The sequence below is a fragment of the Podarcis raffonei genome, chromosome 6 (assembly GCF_027172205.1).
Source record: "Podarcis raffonei isolate rPodRaf1 chromosome 6, rPodRaf1.pri, whole genome shotgun sequence".
Taxonomy (NCBI): domain Eukaryota; kingdom Metazoa; phylum Chordata; class Lepidosauria; order Squamata; family Lacertidae; genus Podarcis; species Podarcis raffonei.
Genome location: NC_070607.1, coordinates 51,493,509 through 51,514,038, shown reverse-complemented (window position 1 = coordinate 51,514,038; position 20,530 = coordinate 51,493,509). Strand labels below are relative to the sequence as shown.

General features: G+C 42.6%; 1 protein-coding gene across 2 annotated transcripts; it reads left to right on the top strand.

The window, feature by feature from the left end:
* On the top strand, positions 1-19,836 carry STRIP1 (striatin interacting protein 1). Of its 2 annotated transcripts, none has more exons than XM_053392812.1 (21): positions 1-189; positions 1,004-1,073; positions 2,197-2,271; positions 3,787-3,921; positions 5,783-5,903; positions 6,749-6,811; positions 8,199-8,305; positions 8,662-8,789; positions 10,923-11,105; positions 11,217-11,434; positions 11,786-11,851; positions 13,072-13,135; positions 13,304-13,375; positions 13,810-13,884; positions 14,199-14,296; positions 15,181-15,307; positions 15,417-15,517; positions 16,107-16,173; positions 16,299-16,403; positions 16,543-16,747; positions 17,604-19,836. In XM_053392812.1, the coding sequence occupies exons 1-21, from the start codon at positions 46-48 to the stop codon at positions 17,849-17,851; spliced, it is 2,472 nt and encodes an 823-aa protein (XP_053248787.1). In that variant the 5' UTR covers positions 1-45; the 3' UTR covers positions 17,852-19,836. The 2 variants fall into 2 exon arrangements, with proteins under 2 accessions (XP_053248787.1, XP_053248786.1); XM_053392811.1 differs by having other exon boundaries at positions 2-189; positions 6,743-6,811.
* Positions 19,837-20,530: the final 694 nt, after the last annotated feature.

Here is a 20,530-nt window from a genome sequence, read left to right as displayed (position 1 = left end):
ACGCTGCCTCGGCCCAGTTCGCGCGAGAGCTGCCGGCGCGTCGAGATGGAGCCAGGCGGCGGCGGCGGAGGTCCGGGCTTGCTGATTGTCAACAACAAGCAACGGGGCGCGGGGCTCGGGCTGGCGGCGCCGGCGACGCCGGGGGTGAAGGGCCGAGAGCCCAACCGCAACCAGCGCAAGGACTCGGAGGTCAGGCGGGGCGGCGAGGGGCTCCGGGTGGGGGGAAGGACGTGTCCTCGCCCACTCGCCGCTTCCTACCGAAGTCTCAAGGAGCCGGGAGGGAGGGAAGGAGGGAGCGGCTCCCTCTGGGTGACTCGGGCTTCCCTCACCTGTCGGGCCTTGCATGTCACCAGCGGTTTAAAAATAGAGATGAAATAGAGGGGGCGGGTCGGGATGTCCCTGCGCTGACAGTGGACGTGCAGTGTCTAGTCTCCACCCGAGCCTTGGCTTCCCTCCCCTCCTTTACTCACGCGAAGCCATTTCCCAAATAAAGGCTCTTTCCCATCCCCATCACGAAGAGGAGCCTGCCATGGTCACGAGGCAGCTGCTTCTTCCTCGTGCAAAAAGTGCAACTTTTGGAAAAACCCTCCCCATCCTTTCGCCTTTTTAAAAGGTGTTTGCAGCGCAGACGCTTGCTCACACGTAAGCTGCCCTGTGCCCAAGGGCTCTTACGCTCGGGTAAGGGTTGCCTGTAGGGTGGCAACCCGGAAGATTATAAATCGGCAGTCCTATATGTACACATTTACTTGGGAGTTAAGTTCTGTGGGTTTTGTAACTCTGAACAGATCTTGTCCAGGTTGCACTGCAGTCCGCGAAACTTGAGTTCCAGGCAAGCCTTAAAAGTACGAAGTTGCCCAGCAATGTGGCAAAGCAGGTTTCAGGGAGAGGAGCATTGCCGTAGTTATCTGCAAGTTACCATAGTAACAGTGAAGCTGCGTGGGGAAAGTCGAGAGCCCTTTCATGCTGAGCCTAAGTTTTATTTTAAACTGTCCTCTTCACTCAGGGTTATTCGGAATCTCCAGATTTTGAGTTTGAATATGCAGACACAGACAAGTGGGCTGCTGAGCTGTCAGGTAAAATATGACCTGCTTTACTCTAATATTGTGCTTTGTTTTGAAACAGTTTCATTTTGTTATAATGGATGTTGCTACAAATTAGAAATCAAGCCTATTTGAAAATTCAACAGATTTGTTTGAGTTGCTGCTTCCTAGATTCATTGTTAGCTGCTTTCAGGTTTTATCTTGTGATTATCGCTGTGTGAGTTGTTTCAAGTGGAAGTGATATCCACATAAAAGCTCTGTTTATATTTTCTGACCCACCCTGGATAATTTTTTTAATGAAGAGCAAGTTAAAAGTGTTCTAAATAAAAAAATAATTCTGCTATAAATAAATAGTGTGTCTTAGTTTTTGCTTTAAATATACATATGTACTTTTGAACGTTCAGTCAGTATTATGTGCTCCTATTTTACTTCAATAGGAGAGATGTGCAGACATTGCCCAGATTCAGCTATCATGTTCTGTTTGTAAAACCCAGTACAAGGACATCTGCTAGAGCAGTGGGGCTTTCCCACCTCCCCTGTGAGCCCCCCGCACCTTCCCAAATTCACTCAGAAAGGTATTCAGTAATAGGAGATATCCAGTAACAGTTCAGGGAGGGAGGAGAGGAAAGATGGTTCCATCAGGCAAGCAGAAATCCTTTCACTGATGGAACTATTTCCTTAGCGCTATGCAGAATACTACCAATTATGCTTAACCATTGCTTGTTTCTGTAACTACAGTTAAGTGTTGCTTGCACCTGAATACCTACGTTATGATTAAGGGTTGTCTGCAAACTACTTATGTTATGTCATGAGTCTGAAGTAGGTTTGTAAACCATGTTTTGTATTAACCATGGTACATCTACATCAGGCAGTTTAGTTCTCCCTGCATCTCCAGGATCTTCCCTTGCAAAGTTATGAGCAGGCCTTACTGGTGTGGTTCCCACCCTACAGGGGCAGGGCTTAGCTTGATAAAGCTCACCCGTGGCAGCAATTTTCAAATAATGCCATCTTCTATAACACTCTGTGTTATGAACATTCTTCCACTTATCATGACAAATAGCTGTCTCTAGTCATGTTGCTTTAAACCATGCTCAGGTATTGTATAACATATAACTTGGTAATTGTAAGATTTTGTGTATTTATTATCTCATGGCAGAACTGTACAGTTACACTGAAGGTCCGGAATTCCAGCTCAACAGAAAATGCTTTGAGGAAGATTTTAGACTGCATGGTAAGAGTGATGTATTGCCTTTTTGCTGTGAAAATGTCTTGTAGAGTTGCTTTGTGTGTGCTCTAGAAGTTGGTCTTTGTGTGCTCAAAATGTAAGCTCTTTCTCTTTGTGATAGAAATAAAATACCAAAGGATTGATTGCTAAATCAAGTACAGTGGTGCCCCGCAAGACGAAATTAATTCGTTCCACGAGTTTTTTCTTCTTGCGAGTTTTTTGTCTTGCAAAGCACGGTTTCCCATAGGAATGCATTGAAAATCAATTAATACGTTCCTATGGAGACTGCCTTCAGACCAGGTCCGGGGACAGTCTGTCCCCGGACCTCTTCTGAAGGCAGGCCGGGGGAGAACGGCAAGCTCCGGGGACAGAGGTGAAGGGGCAGCGCTCCTTCGCCTCTTTCCTCGAACCTCTTCTGTAGGCAGGCGGGGGGAGAACGGCTTTTCTTCCCACTGCCAGCCTTCAGAAGGCTGTTCTGAAGGCTGGCGGTGGGAAGAAAAGCCCTTCTCCCCCCACCAGACTTCAAAAGAGCTGCGGGAAGTCCGGCAGGGGTCCAAGGGATTCCCTCCCAGCTCGCCCCGCTCCGCTGAAGTTTAGAGGGAGCCTGTGGGGAAAAACTCAAAAAAAATTTCGTTTTGCGAGAAAGGCCCATAGGAAAATTTGTCTTGCGAAGCGGCTAAAAAATCAGAAAACCCTTTCGTCTTGCGCGTTTTTCGTTTAGCGAGGCATTCGTCTTGCGGGGTACCACTGTATGTTCTTACATCTTTCCATGAAACTTTGCTTTTATTTTAATCTATTATTATTATTATTATTATTATTATTATTATTATTAATTTGTATACCTCCCTTCATCCAAAGATCACAGGGTGGTTCACAACATAAAAATACAAAATGTGAGCACAAAATACATAATAAAGAACCCCAAAATAAACAAATAACACCCCTCCATACCAGTGACACATTTAAAAGGCTATAGAATGTTTCAACAGCCATAGCCCTGGTTATAGAGAAACCTTTTCATCTGGTGCCTAAAAGTATGTAATGAAGGCTTCAGGCAAACCTCTCCATGGAGAGCATTCCACAAATGGAGAGCCACTGCAGAAAAGGTTCATTGTCATGTTTCCACCCTGGACCTCTCATGGAGGAGGCAAACAAAGAAGGGCCTCAGGTGATGATTGCAGGGTCTGGTATTGTGGTACTGAGCCATTTTAAGCAAATCTTGAATTTTTGGAAGCAATGGAAGGTATTTAAGGTAAATAAGAGGGCCTGATCTCATAGCATAGGATCCTTACTTATGAATTTTCTGAATGTTCTAGTGTGCCAGACTGAAGGGTGCTTACCACAGCTTTTAACTCATAAGAATTGTAAGGGCTTTTGGATTCTTATGAATTCAGCCTGACCTCCCAGACTCTTCTAAAGCAAAGTTGCCCTGTGACTTGTGAGGCTAAAGCTCCCTGATCTTTGAGGGTTTGTTTTGTTGTTTCAGAAAGCAGCCTTATATCAAACTGTTTGACTTTACAGTGCTGGATAAAAAATGGACAGAGTTGGACACCGATCAACATCGTACCCATGCCATGAGGCTTCTTGATGGCCTTGAAGTCACTGCTCGGGAGAAAAGACTGAGGGTAGCCCGAGCCATCCTCTATGTTGCACAAGGTATACCTTTATTACTGCCAGAGGAAATTCTCAGTTATGAAATGTTTGCTAGTTGCTGTGTAATGTCTTCATGGAATATTTATTAACATGGTCCTTGAGTGAAACCAAGCCTGTTTTTTGAAAAAGAAAGAAAGAACAGAGATGAAGAAAATTTGTTGGTTACTACCTTTATTGCATAATTGACTGAGAGCAGTATCCTACTAAATAGATCCACTAGAGCAGAGATTTCCACTTGTACAATGAAACCTCCTCCCTCTGTGCCAAATCTGTTCCAGAGAGTTGAGGAGAAACCCAGAACAGATTTAGGAGGTATGCAAGGAGAGGAGAGGGTGGAGAACTTCTGTTGTACAAGCGAAAATCCTTGCACTAGCAGATCTATTTAGTTGGATACCATCCTTACTCAGTTTCATTTTTATTTTTAGTTGTTTGGGGCTAGATTCTAGACTTACAGTCACTTTTCATAGTAAACCAAGATGGTTGTCCATCTTTGCTCATAGTGTGCCTGAACATCAGAGCTGACAGAGGCAGCAGTTTGTAGTTGACTATCACATATGTAGATATAAATAACCCGAGTAGTTGTTGTTGTTATTATTATCATCAAAGTTATATCCCACCCTTCCACTCAAAGGAGCCCAGGGCAGCAAGTGCACAAATAATGAAAAGCTTAAACATCTAAAAGCAATTCCAATTGAAATGCAACCTGTAAAAGGCTTGTTGAAAGAAAAAGGTGCCAAAAAGACAACAAAGGTGGTCCCTGTATAATATTTAACGGGAGGGAATTCCAAAGAGTGGGTGCCATGTCACAAAAGATCTAATTCCTATATTTTGCAGAATGGACTGACCCCCATGCTCAGTTAGTATCTGCATGAGGCCCTCACCTACAAAGCAGTTATTTGTTGGGTAAATAAGGGGCGAGATGATCTTTCAGGTATCCTGGTCCCAAGCTGTATAGGGCTTTATGCACCAAAACCAACACCCTGAACTTAGCCCAGTAACTAATTGGCAGCCAGTGCAGTTCTTTTAGCAGCCATGTAAGATGGTGGCAGTAGCCTGCCACAGTGAGCAGTCGAGCCATCTCATTTTGCGCTACCTGCAGCTGCAGGACCAACTTCAAGGGTAGCCCTGCATAGAAAACATTGCATTAATTCAGCCTGCAGATTACCAGCGCATGGGTGACAGTGGCCCAGTCCCGAAATGGCCATAGCTGTCGTATTGGCCAAAACCGGTAGAAGGCACTCCTGACCACTAAGAGCACTTGGGCCTCTACTGACAACTATGGATATGGGAGCACTCCTGGATGAGCCTGCTCTTTAAGTGGGAGTACAACCCTATCCAAATTAGGGAGTTGGCCAATTATTGGGAACCAGCCACCCAAAACACTTCCATCTTGCCAGGATGCAAAGTCAGTTTGTTGGCCCTCATCCAGCCCACCATCAAGTCCAGGCACTGGTCCAGAACTTGCATGGTCTCCATATTAGTACGGATGCATGATATTGCATTAGTGACATATTTCCATTGCACCAAATAAACAAGCAACAGAGGTTGTTCGGTGGGTTTATCCCTTGAGGTCTTGGTGTGATCAGGTGCCATCAAGTCCCACTGGAAGCCATATTTTATTTTATAATTGTGTAACACTCTTGTTCTCTGTCCTGCAGCAGGCTCCAGATGCTGCAGGAAGCTGACATTCTAGCCGGTTGTTTTCATAGTACTGTATTATAATTTTTGTGTTATTATAATTTTGTGAATTCTCTGCCCTTAGGCATAAGAATCAGGAAAAACATATCAGTTATGAAGAACAACAACATGCTTTATCTGTAAAATGGAGAGCAAATTGGTATGATTTTTGTTTTTGTGGCTGCAGGCACATTTGATGAGTGCAGCTCTGAAGCTGAAGTTCAGTCCTGGATGCGATACAACATTTTCCTTCTGCTTGAAGTTGGCACATTCAATGCTTTGGTGGAACTTTTGAACATGGAAATTGAGTGAGTTCCATGTTGCTGCAGAGTTGGCCTCTGAGAGGAATGTAGGCTGTTTAGATAGCCTGGTTATGATCTGCCCCACCAGGGTATATATTTTTACAGCTTGTGAATGATCAGATGCCAGATTCATCCTGGTATCCATCCAATTTTTATCTGGTTCCATAGAAAGCCCTAGAGTTTAGGACTGGAGTATTAAGGCAGTAGGTAACACTGCAAGTTCTTTTCACCTACCTTTCCAGTATCTGATTAAGAAATGCTTTCTGGTAATGGAAATAAAACAAGTAATCTAGAATAATTTGATTTTTAATTCTTTATAATAATTGTATTAATATTATTAATGATACTATATTATAATACTTCGTAGTGCCAAACAAGAATCACTTACTTTTGAGGATGGCTTTGTTGTGCTTGCAGCTAAAAACTAAACACGGATCGATAGAAAGATTAGTATATACTGGACTCAGATGAATGCCTCTCTAGCCCACTCCTTTGATCTCGGTAGGATCAAACATGTTCCTACTCAGTTATCTAAAAAAAGGGAACACAAAGTTGTTATAGAATGTCTAGTAATTTGGTTCTATGGAGCAGATTCTTCTCTCGTAGTTGAATTCAGTCCGGTTGTAAGATCTCATAGCAACTGTTTTAGGCAGCTGCTGTTGGATATGTGAAGGAATTAGAGCATGTGCAGAGTGGTGCCTAGCTGCAGAGAAAGACCACAGGATATGCAAACTGCACGCTGCTGTTTTAATGTTATAATCTTAATCTGACTTGTGTAAAAAAAAGCCTTTGATCCCAGATTGTAGGCAGCAAGAGCTATGTTGATGTTGCTTCTTTTCTCTCAGCAACAGTGCTGCCTGCAGCAGTGCTGTGAGGAAGCCTGCCATCTCCCTGGCTGACAGCACCGATCTGAGGTGAGGAATATTGGCATATAGGCCACAGGCGTGATGAGATTTCCCTGTGAAGGACTCATGAGTTTAAAAGAATGCTTTGCTTTCCTTTCCTCCACAGCCTTTCCTCTATTTGCATATTGTGTTTTTTTGAATCATGGCATTTAGAGGTGGAAAGGACCTTTTACACCATATAGTGCAACTTCAGCATAGCCTTCCAGCAGGGGTGGTAATATTTTTTCAGCCTGAGGGTCACATGCCAATAGTGGACAGAACAGAGGAAAAAGTGGGCAGAGCAACTAATGTGAATTTGTATACAGTGGTACCTCGCAAGACGAATGCCTCGCAAGACGAAAAACGCGCAAGACGAAAGAGTTTTCCGTTTTTTTGAGTCGTTCCGCAAGACGAATTTCCCTATGGGCTTGCTTCGCAAGACGAAACGTCTTGCGAGTTCTTGCGAGTTTGTTTCCTTTTTCTTAAAGCCGCTAAGCCGCTAATAGCCGTGCTTCACAAGACGAAAAAACCGCAAGATGAAGAGACTCGCGGAACGGATTAATTTCGTCTTGCGAGGCACCACTGTACCTTCGTATACTAGGCAGTTTCTTCACACACATCCCTCTGTCTTCCATCCAGGCAAGCAAGAAGCATGATCAGAGTTCAAGGGACATATTCCAGCTAGGCAAAACACTCAAGGAGAGGCCAGATGAGGGGTATGGCTAAGGAAGAGACTTGAGTACCTGACAGAGAGGCCTGAGAAACTGCATGTGGCCTCAGGTCTGAGGTTGCCCATCCCTGCTTTCAGTATCTACTTGAATACTTCTCTGACATTTGTGCAAGAATCAGATTTATAGATTTGATGCAGCATACTGTTGTGCCTTAAGCTGTCTGCATTGATCTAACGGACTTGGGTGTGTGTGTGTGAAAAGACAGGTAACCAAACCCAACGCAGCTTTGAATAGAGTATGTTAGGAAGAAACACCGTGTACTAGCTAACACTGTGTACTAGTGGCTGTGCACAGTACAATCCCCTCATCTGTAGTGAAACCTCTATAGCTGGAAAATGGCGAGTTCTTACAGGAGATGCTTGTGGTTTATGTAAAGATACACCCACTAGAATGAGTACATTTTTTTTTTAGAAATACAGGTTGCTAAGCAACAGTCACCTTGGCAATATAGACTGGGAGCAGGAGGAAAATGCTGTCTTCTTTCAGTAAAACTTGTCATCTTCTTGTTGTGCCAAGCATATAATGTTGTTACTTCTGATGAAGCGGGGGGGGGGGGCGCGGAATCACTTGTGCACACTTTGCTAGTCTAGCCCCCTCTCTCCTACCCCTGCAGTTTTGAATAAGCTGAGCCATATTGTCAGAGTTTGAGTTTCTAACCTGCTTGGTCTTTGCAATCCATTTTGCAGGGTGCTGCTGAATATTATGTACCTTATCGTAGAGACTGTCCGTCAGGAATGTGAAGGAGACAAGCCTGAGTGGAAGACCATGAGACAGACCTTTAGAGCAGAACTAGGTAAGGATTCTGTTGCTTCCCATTTTGTGTTTGCTAAGGCTGTTTTATAAGTCTCTTGATTTGAAGTATCAGTAAGCCAGGAAGGTGCAATTACTTTGTTGCAAGAAAAACTGCCTAGCCGGGTATGGAAAGGTATCTTTTCTCATTTGAGCTAAATGGGCAGGATGTTTAGAACTAAACTGAAGCAGGGACAGTGTATACATAGACCAGAAGAAATACAGTGGTTATGGACAATATAACGGCTGTTATGTTGGACCTACTAGTGAATTGACGGCAGAGGATCGGGTTGGAATATATACAGCTAGAACTGAGGCATCTGCATGTAACATGGCCATCGCCAATATATTGCCTTTCAGGGGCACCTCTGTATAACAATGAGCCATTTTCCGTGATGCTCTTTGGAATGGTGACCAAATTCTGCAGTGGCCATGCCCCACACTTCCCTATGAAGAAGGTGTTGCTGTTGCTCTGGAAGACTGTCCTGGTAAGAGGTTGTTGCCTACAAATAATTGGTGTTTTAACAGATTGCTTCTTTTGCTGTAACTAAAAACTCTGTCCCCTTGGGATATAACCAGGATTACACAAAGTGATGTGGTGGTGCTGTTTTAATTTCTTGACTGAGATCAGTTCAGAGACAAGCATGCTTAGCGTTTAAGCTGTAGGACATGCATAGGTCCAGAGTCCTTTTTATTATTAAAAGCTCTATTGTATCTAACCAATAAATGTAAACCACTACAAGGATGTCTATGTGTTGTATGATAATATCCTAGGTTGAGTTTGTCACCACCATTAAAAAATCTCGTGGAAACTTTGCAATACACAGCAGTGGAGTTTTGGGGGTGGAGATATTATACCCACAGGCGCAGGACCAGTCCCTTTTCATGCACTGTGCAGTGCACCTACAAGCTATGAACAGTGCTGGGTTGAAGCAGGATCTTAGATAGTGACTTGGGGGAAAAAATCCCTTGCTGATCTTTTCCATCACTGTTGACAAAACAGACACACAGGAGAGCTGCTCTGTAATTTGTTGGGCTTATTCAACTCCTTTCATATATGTCCTGATAATGCCATTTGGCACATCCCTGTAGCAGTGCTGCTGGTTTCTTATGCTGGCTGCTAGCTGAGTCTGGCAATCCTCAGGGCTTTTTGATTGCTTGAAAATAGCAGATGGCATCATGGATCCAAGCCTGAGCAAATCGAGCTGCCATTGACACATTGGAAGGAAAATAATTATTAATGTGAAATGAGGCTTCTGGGTTGTTTTGTTTAAATTAACAAATTTATAGATATTTTGAAACTCGGAAGAAAGAGATGATGAATATTTTCTTGCTAGCTAAAGTATCTTAAGAAGAGCTTCAGTTTACATGGGAATCCTAGGACTGACAAAGAAGCACACTTGCTGGCCTAAATTTGAAAACCAGGCAGTCTATAATTTTATTTAATTATGAAATGTTTATTCCACCACACCAAATTGTTTTAATTTTTCATATTTTAATAAACGATTTCTGGATATTGACCAGAAAAGTATCCCAGGTTAGTTAATAAATGGACTTGCAGTGCACTAATGCATAATCTTTTTTAAAAGAGCACAGGAACAAAAGAAGTTATTTTAGTTGGTGCCATAATGAAACTCTTACTGCATACATTTGGCTTACCTTTTCTTTTTCTTTTTGAACTGCTGAAATGTATAGTTTAAAGATGGTGGTGCTACAACTAGGATGCTATAATATAATCCATTTGTGGATGATAAGGACATATTTTTCAGCTGTTTAAGACTAAATGATCATGAAATCAATAAAGTGCAATGTTGTTGCTAGTTTTCAAAGGACCTACTTCTGTGATCAGTTCAATGTGGTCCAGCTGCCACTCAGCTAAACACACCTATTTCAGATAAGCCTACCTGGCTTTTCCAGAGTTCTTGGTGTTCCTCTGGCTGCCGAGTAAAGAGCATAATAGTACAGATACCACAGACAGGTATCATATGCTACTGTTTAAACTAAAGTGGTCTTTCCCTGTCAGTGAGTGGATGAGAATTGCCCGGAAGTCTCATGTAAGCCCCTCTGAACTTCTTGAAGAAAGAGAAGGATATGTTAAATACAGTGGTACCTTGGTTTTCGAATGTAATCCATTCCAGAAGACCGTTCGAGTTCTGAAATGTTCAAAAACCGAAAACTCAATAGCCAACAGCTAGGCCTCAGGATCTTGCACTCAGCAGAAGCCGCATGGCACGTTCGACTATCGAGGCATGTTGGAAAACCAAAATGGTCATCAACAGAGATGTTCCAAAGCCGAGATACCACTGTATGTGTGTCTGCTAGGAATGTGGAACTCTCAGCTTCATGAGCAAGTGTCTTTAACTTCATTTGTTTGAAAGTTAGCTGTGAAAATGTTTCATATGAGCACAAAGACAGGTTTAAAATGCTATGTTCTTTGGTCTCTGCTGTGCCTTCTCATATACACAAATGGTTCTTTGAAGAATGATAGACATTCCTATAACTGCAGCAAATCCTCCATTCCTCCGTCTTGGTTTACCTTTAACAAACTGGTTTTTGAAAGGTTTATGAGTGACCAAAGAGATAATGGAAGTGAATGACCTGCAATTATCCTCTTGCCGTAGTGCACCCTTGGAGGATTTGAGGAACTCCAGGATATGAAAGCAGAGAAAAGGGAGATGTTGGGGCTCCCCCCACTTCCTGAGGATAGCATAAAAGTGATTCGCAACATGAGGGCTGCCTCCCCTCCAGCATCTGCTTCTGATTTGATTGAGCAGCAGCAAAAACGGGGTCGTCGAGAGCACAAGGTAAGTCAGGGTACAATCCGGGTTGGATGTAATCTTCCTTTGTTTAGGAAGACACTGAACCTAAGGAGAAGGCAGACTATAACATCATTTGCTGTGTGTTTATTCTTCCAGGCTCTTATTAAACAGGATAACTTAGATGCCTTCAATGAGCGAGATCCCTACAAAGCTGATGACTCCCGGGAAGAAGAGGAGGAGAATGATGATGACAATAGTCTTGAGGGAGAGACATTCCCTCTTGAAAGAGATGAAGTGATGCCCCCTCCTATCCAGCACCCACCGACTGACCGACTGACCTGCCCAAAAGGTTTGCCTTGGGCACCCAAGGTCAGGTGAGCACCTGTACAGGATTGTTGTATTTAAAGAAAATTCCAGAACTGGAAGGCTCTCATCTTCAGCCTCAAACCAGTGCTCAACTACTTGGTTAGTACGCCTAATAGATTACTGAATATGATAACTATAACGAAATACATGCTCTGGCTTCTCTCATTGACATTGTGATCATGTTTGGGAGCCTTGATGTCTTTGAGGATGCTTGAGATCAGAAGAGCCATTCTCATTTTTTTGTGTCTAGCATATTAAGGAACTTCATCTCACCAGGGCTTTGTGGTGAATGAAATATGTAATAATCTTGAGGAGCCCTAAAGTTCTGTCTGAATATGATTCTCTTCTCTTTTCTTCAGAGAAAAAGACATTGAGATGTTTCTGGAATCAAGTCGGAGCAAATTCATTGGCTACACCTTGGGAAGGTGAGTTAATGGCACCCCAAATTTGTTGCCTCCTTGTACTTGTTTGTAGGGGATCTCTTCTTACTATGCAGTTAATGTGCTGGGTAACTGGCAGCACAGACTTTTTCCTGAAAAAAGTAAAGACAGCAAGCTGTTCAGGCTTCGTTATTTTTTTAAGCATTCACATAATCGTTTCTCATCCTGTGTTAAGCCACTACTGTGATACTGTTCGGACACTGAGTTTCTGCTGCCCATATTGTCAGCTCTTGAAATCTCAGGAGGTCTGTGCATGCAATCATACATGCATCTCAAAACTATAAATGCAGCTATAATGTTTTATGGTATTGTGCTGTAATTTGAATAACTAAAAGGACTAAAATACTTAAACAACAAAAATAAGGTGTGCCGGTATACACAAACACACACACAATATTGCTATTGACAGATGAAGAATAGGACCAGGAAAAGACTTAGGACACCCACCATGTGTAGAGTTGCTAAATAAATTAGCATATCAAGTGGTAACAGACATTTTCCAGGCTTTTGGCTGGTACAACTAAAAGCTTAATAGGAATGGTGAAAACCTGCTACGCTAAGTCACAAAACCATATTGCAGAGGGTACATATGAACTACAGATTGAATCCAGATAACCAAACTTTTTCCAAGTCTAAGAAATCATAATTCTTTCTTTATTATGTATTAGTGCTTCATTTTAATAGGGGAAAAAAATCTTACGTTTTAGATGCATCCAATTAGATCCTCCTATTTATTTCAGGTTCTGTTCCTGATGCATAACTAATTACACAAACTGAACATTCTTTAAAATCTAGCATGCTTTTATATTTTAAAGTTGAGAGGAAGGTTCCTATAATTTCCAAGCATTCCTGTTTTTTAGGTTGCTAGGTAGCCTGAGAGAATCATATCTGAACTTACTAATGAACAATTTTTATTGGCTCAATAGGAGCAGGAAGCTCTTGCACAAGTGAAAGAGATTTTTTTCTTAGACAATTTATCAGGACATGCCTAGCAGGTCTTATAAGCTGCCCTGTGATCCTTGGATGAAGGGTGGTACAGAAATTTAATAAAATAAAATAAGGTGCTATTTGAAAGCATTACAGAGAGAAGAGTGAAATCCCTTAATCAGATTGACTAGCTTCCTATTCACAATTTTACCAGAATAGCTCATTTGTATCACTTACGATATTTACTGGCTGACTGGTTTTGCTTTCACCCCCTCTAGTGACACTAACACAGTCGTGGGGTTGCCTAGACCCATTCATGAGAGCATCAAAACTCTTAAGCTGGTGAGTACTCACTGTGTGGACTTCTTAATTTGCATGTGTAGAAGACATCTCATCTAATTGGTTACTGCTTGTCTAGGCTAAGAAATATATCCTAAGCAGGAAAAGTGCTTGAATTTACGGTGCTGCCAAGATGACGAGGTTAACTTTCTTTGCCCGGTCTCTTTATAGCACAAATATACATCTATTGCTGAGATTCAAGTACAAATGGAAGAAGAGTATCTGCGTTCTCCCTTGTCAGGGGTAAGTATCATAGGGCAAATGTTCAAAAGGGGGAAGACTTGTGGTTTAAAAAGCATCTGCATGAAGAAGTGGAAGGAGAAAAGTGTGAATCTCTAATTTGGAACTGGACATTTGGCTGATCTTTGCTATCTACATAATGCTGTGAGTTGGTCAAAGAGTTGATCCCTCCTGATTCCTAACCTGCAAATCAGATTATTGGCTTTGATCCAGAGTTCCCATGAGCAGAACTCTGCCCATGAGACACTCTCATTGGAAAGAGAGACTCAAGAGCCAACCCTTATGTGGTATGATTCTGTGCAGCTGCCTCTGGAAGGAGTTCTTTATTAAAGAAAGTTTTGCTGAGTTTCTGGATGAATGCTCATAATATTCAGACTAGCTTAGCATGCACTTGAGGTTGGAATGAATGATGCTATCATCTCCTTGTGTTAATAAAGGGGGAAGAGGAGGTTGAACAAGTTCCTGCAGAAATCTTGTACCAGGGTCTACTTCCTAGCCTGCCACAGTACATGGTGAGTTATCGTTTACTCCTAATGTTCATTCCCAAAGCTTCAGCACACCCTTTTCCCATTTCTTAAACTCTAGCCTCTCTACCATTTTCAAGATGGGAGAAATAGCTACACTCAGTTTGCATTTCACTGCTGGCTTATGCAAACTCCCATTCTGATATATCTCTTCTTTGCTTGCCAGTATGTGACAAGCTATTTCCTTCGATGTTTCATGTTCATCTCTTCCCGTTATCTGTGTTTTTGAGTTTCCTTCTCCTCTTTCCTGTTCTTTGGCAATTCTGAAAGCCTTCTTTGCTTCACTCAACTTTCACCCACAGATTGCCTTGCTGAAGATCCTGCTGGCTGCAGCACCCACCTCCAAGGCCAAGACCGATTCCATTAACATCCTAGCAGATGTTTTGCCAGAGGAGATGCCGTGAGTGTCATTCTTAGGGGGAAAGCATATGGTGAATGAAGGGCAAAGGCAATAAATGGATGTTTACTTGACATTCAGTGGTTGGGCGTTGAGTGGGCAGGCTGACATTTATTTGTATATTTAGACATTCCTTTCCTGCTGTTCTTTATAAAAAAAGAATTCAAATGCTTTTCATATGATGGAACATTTGATTGTCTTGAACCTTGCAAAATGATGTGTGCAGCCTAGAATTAAGAGATCTGGTAGCAGAGAAAAGAAGTGTTTGGACTGGTCCTGGAAAGCTGTTTTAAAATGGGTCTCCTTAGAAATAGCAGGCCTCTTAAGTATGGAGAGGGATGTTAAGTCAACCATGTCTTGAGAAGCTTCAAGGCAGCTTAAGTGGTGATGCTCGTGCTTCAATAGAAGACCTTTTTTCCTGAATTTGAATGTGTCATTAATACATGCACAGTACTTCTCCATGTCTGGAGCAACAAAGATTTCATAAGATTGGTAAATAGGTTCTGCCACTTAGCATATATGGGTTCAAGGCAGTACTTTTTTTCTTTTAAACTTTTGTTCTGCACAGTACACCCTGAAGTGCTTATGTTGGCAAATGGAGCCACACACAGCTTGTTGAATTCTTCATTTTATTGACATATTAAACAGAGTCAGGAAGGGCTTGGAGAAAAGTATTGAGGAGTTGCCATCTCTTCCTTAATCACCCATATATTAACTAAAATTAAAGCAACCTTCTTCACTGGCCTATAGAAAAGAGAGACCATAAAGTGCTACTTAAAGGAGAATTGCACTAATGTATAAGTAATAGCATTAAGCACAGACAGATCTGCCCTACCACAGTCAGCATCACAGGCCATTGAAGCTAATATTGCTGCTTTGCCTTCCAGAACAACTGTGTTGCAGAGTATGAAACTAGGCGTTGATGTGAATAGGCACAAAGAAATAATTGTAAAGGCCATTTCTGCTGTTCTGCTTCTACTGCTTAAGCATTTTAAGCTAAACCATGTCTATCAGGTAAGCATGAAATGGCATGAGCAATCAGCATTGGAATTGAAAGAGAGATTGAAGTGAATCTGGAATTTGCTTGGCTAACCATTCTTATCACATCTGTTTCCTGCTCCAGTTCGAATACATGGCCCAGCACCTAGTGTTTGCCAACTGTATCCCCCTTATACTGAAATTCTTCAATCAAAACATCATGTCATATATCACTGCCAAGAACAGGTAGGTGGGAATATCTCTAGCACACCTGTATCCCAAAATGCTATGACAGGAAATGTGACACACTATCTTTGCAGTGGGACACCTAGATGGTATCCGGATGGGATATCTAAGAATAACTAGTTATCCTCCACAATTTTAACTTGCAGAAGGGTAGATGTTTCATCCCACTGATAAACAAAAACCTGCTGAGAAATCATTCATCTCCACCAACACTACTACTTGTCTGTTAAATGGATAGCTTTAAAATGTGCTTGTTTGAAAAGACATTGAGTGACGTTCATGTAGATCCCATGGTCATGAGTGTTACTGAACTCAACAGACACCATTGTCCTAGTGGACTAGAACATTAGTTGGTTGACCTGCTTATTTTTCTTGGCAGTAGGTAAGTATCTGGGATAGGCAGATATAGAAAGATGTTCATGCATGAAGCCTCTTGGTTGTTGCCAACTGCATAGCAGCGGGTGGAGATGATGTCACAATCATTTTTCTCATATGTTTGAACCTGGCAGGGGCAACCATTTTGGACATGGTGTATTTGACTAGATAGGTCATCCATTCTGATCCGTTTGGGGTGTTTTGTGTTTTTTAGCATCTCTGTTTTGGATTACCCATACTGTGTGGTGCATGAGCTGCCTGAGCTGACTGCAGAGAGTCTGGTGAGCTAAACTACCTGGACATAAACATATATAGCCAAGGGATGGAGATGGCATTGTCAATAAGGGGCAATTCCTCACTTTCCTTACTTGGTAATATTTCCTTTGTTTTGCTTTTTTTCCTATAGGAAGCTGGAGACAACAATCAGTTTTGCTGGCGAAACCTGTTTTCCTGCATTAATCTACTTAGGATACTGAACAAATTAACAAAGTGGAAGCACTCGAGGACTATGGTGAGTAGAAGGGCCTCCTCTCATAGTGCTGTTAAGGCTTTATTGATCATGTACCATCATTTTGGCCTTAAGCAAATGGATGTTGACCAAAGCACAGATGAAGTCTTAGAAAACTGAGAGTGTTCCTTTGTTTTTTCAGATGTTGGTGGTATTCAAGTCTGCACCCATTCTGAAACGAGCCCTCAAAGTGAAGCAAGCCATGATGCAGCTTTACGTTTTGAAGCTTCTCAAAGTGCAGACCAAGTATTTGGGGCGACAGTGGAGGAAGAGCAACATGAAGACCATGTCAGCAATCTACCAAAAAGTGCGGCACCGCCTCAATGATGACTGGGCTTATGGCAATGGTATGTCCTGGATCTGTCTCTCCTCTTTCCACCCACTCCCAAGTCTTTCATAAGCCTTTAACTGCTATGCCAAGCCAGTTCCCTTAAATCACCCATCTGCCTTCCTGTTAACAGATCCCATCAGTAATTGCTAGGAGCGCATGGTGATGGCTCCACTTATCCTAAACAGAGCAAGCTGAGGAATGTGCTTCCCCACCTCTAAAATGATGTTGCTTGTTAGACAGTGTGTTACAGTAACTATAGTGTTGAACTTGGACCTCAGAAATACATGTTCAGATCCTTGCTATGAACCATATGGTGTAGTCTTGGACAAGTCAGTGGGTCTTAGCCTTAAACCTATTTTCTACAGTGGAACCTCAGTTTCTGAACATCTTGGAAGCTGAATGATTCGGAACACAAACACAGAAAACCTGGAAGTGATTGATTCTGTTTTCAAATACGCCTCGGAAGTTGAACAGCTTCTGCTGCATGTTTTTCCATTTTTTCAATGGATTTTGCTGATTGCCCATTGATATTCGGTTTTTGAACGTTTCAGAAGTCAAACAGTCTTCTGAAACGGATTACATTCAAAAACCGAGGTTCCATTGTACTAGAGTGACCATAAAGAACAAGATGGAGTCACTCCATACTTCTTCATAGAAGGTTGGAATACAAATGTGAGATATTATTGATGTCTATGTCTGCTGGGAAGTCCCTTTGCATCTCATCCCTAGAAGTTGTATTTCTTAAAGATCTGCCAAATGGGATGACATAATGCTGGACTGCCTGTATGACATTGTATGGCATTTTCATTGTGGGGGTATGACTGGAGCTCTTCTGCTCCTTCAGCTGATTGTTTGCTTCATGACTTTTGCAGATCTGGATGCCCGTCCTTGGGACTTCCAGGCTGAGGAGTGTGCTCTGCGTGCCAGCATAGAGCGTTTCAACTCTCGCCGTTACGACCGGGCACATAACAATCCTGATTTTCTACCTGTGGATAACTGTTTGCAGAGTGTTCTGGGCCAGCGCGTAGAACTGCCTGAAGATTTCCAAATGAATTATGACTTGTGGCTGGAAAGGGAAGTTTTTTCTAGACCCATCTGTTGGGAAGAATTGCTCCAATGACGTTTGAGAAGAGGGAATCGGAGCTAGTACGTGTGCCCAAGGACAAGGCATCTTCTCTTTGGTCAACTGGGCATAGAGAGAAGAGATAAAACTGGTTTTTCATATGGCTTGTAATCTGCAGTTCTTTCCTTCTCCTCCAGGTGGCGGCATGGATTTATACTGCTCTCAAGGTCCTAGCAAATATGGCTTTCCTACATCTTTTGGGCTGCTTCAATTACTGATTGGTTTAGAAGGTGCTAAATGGATTCAGAGTAGTTCACTTTGAGACTCAGATCAATTGAAAAACGCTGAGCAAAATACCAGTGTCAGCTTTTATTGCTATTCACGTGTCCTTGTTGGGCTTCTGTCCATTGACATTGGCCAGCTGTTCTGTTCCAAAAGTAGTATGGCAGCTTTTTTCTGCTATGCCCCCACTCTTATCCCAAAAGAACAGAACCCTTTCTCTGTTAGCTGCTAGGATGGAAAACAGTATCATGAATGAAAGGAGAAAAGATAGGTGGTGCATACAGTTGTTCATACTAATAGGAAAAGGAGCGATCTGGAGTCCCATCTAGTGCATGTAGGGACCTTGTATAATTGAGAGGATCGGGAGCAGGGAATAGGATGTGTTCATAGCATCTGCTTCCACTCTCATCTGGTGGATGGCTTGGCCCTTCACAGGGAAGGCAATTTAACTGGATCAGGGATGTTACCTTCTTTTGTTCCTGTAGTGGCACCAAACATCTAAACAACTGCTGATCATGCCCCAGTATAATTGAATATTAATATCTATTTCTTTCCATTGAGCAGTCTTCTGTTTTGAAGGCTTCACCAGGGAAAGAGAAACTCTTGACATTTTTCTGTTTCCATCAATATGCCATTCTTTCCTCCTTCGTTTTTTGAAAGCCTCAATTTTTGAATAGCTTTGATGCACAGATGTGCATGCCAATGTAGTTTGCTTAATTTGACCCCTTGCCAGGGCACCTTGTTTGTGCCTGCGCTTCTTGGTTAAATGTCGCATAATCCTAGTCTTCTCAGTCTGGATGTTGGTGACCCAAGCAAGTAACTCATCCTACCTTGATGCTCCATCCCAGTCTAGTTCACATAAACAGAAGATGAAGTGGCAAGCCTGTGTCTGGACTTTCCCACTGCAAGTCACACCCACAGCCATCTGGAATAGTACTGTCAGTCCAGACAAACGTCTGCCACTTCCAATGATGTTTTGTAAGAACCTAGTCTCTGTGTTCCTGCAAACCAGGACCGTGAATGTGGTAGAAGTAAAGGCATTTACTTTAAGTAGATAAGTGGACCTGACAATAAAGTAGGTGCTTTCACTTCCCTAGGAGATGGTATCTGCTCTGAGAAGACTCACAGCCAAATCTAAGTGTAGCCTGTTGTATTTATAAACATTCAGGAATAGGCAAGTACAGTAGGTCATCACCAGGTACAATATGGTAGAATGCATTTTCCTATTTGTTTGTGCTTTGTGGTCTGATTATATGCTCAGGCTACAATTCTAACATATTTGGAAGAGAGCCCCATTGAACAGGCCTCCTGAGTAAATATGTTTAGGTCTGGGGTGCCATTAAAATGCTACTTGTGGCAGTGGGTGGGACTGCTCCAGCACTCCACACTGAGCCTCAATTACTTGTCCCCAAACACACCCGGCTGTTTAACTTTCATCGCTGAGGTTACAGAGTGTCTCTCAGGCAGACAGCAGCAGGGACCAAGACACACAGTGTCAGCTTAGAATAAGAATCAAGTTTTAGCAAAGCCAATTCATTTGTTTTGAGCAAATGTCACCAGGCAGACATTTGCTCACAAATTGTAACGTAGCTACAGATGGGGCTCCAAGCTTCTTCAGGGTGTAACATACTGAGACCGTAGGGCTCCCCCCTCCCCATCTCTGCATTGTTAACAGTGTGATGGTGACATGATCATGCAACAGAAGCACATGGTCGCATAAAAGAATGAACAAGCATTAAAAACAACAAAATGCCTATCAACTTACAGTGGCTACTTTTGTGTATGAATCCTGAGATCTGTACGTATCTCCTGGAAAGAAATCCAGACAATTTCTGCTCAGTGGAAATTAGGGACTTCAGTGGGTGAGTACAGGATCTTTCTGGCTTTGCCCTGCTACCCACAGACTTCATAGAGCCTGGTGGCAAAATGAGCACCTGGGTGGATGTTGCCTCTTGACAGATGCAGCAGATAAATAACTCTTCTTTCCTGGGTTCAGTCAACCTGTCTCTTGGCTTACACCTCAGCTAGCTCAATTCCTCTACACCTCAGCTAGCTCAATTCCTCTATACCATAATGGGAGATAGAACTGGAGACATGGGGACGAAGACCTGATTAGCCTTCCTGGGTTGAATTGGGAGTATTTGGGGGAGGCCTGGTTGCATGGTGGTTCCTTGATATGTACTTGCTCAGTTTATCTGTAAAAATTCTGATACCGGCAAACATCTGGCCATTTTTTCCTTCTGGAGCGCTACACTATTGGATTTTGTTTTTAAATTACAGTGAAAATGAAATCCAGCTATTATGGGTAAATTATTCTGTGAGCACTTGCTGGTCTGTGACACAGCTGATGGGGACAGTTGCATGATGGGTACAGACTGCAAACTTGAAAGCTGCCTTCCTCTCCCCCACAAGTGCATTGATGTCTGTGGATGGAGAGGAAGGATACTTGCATTT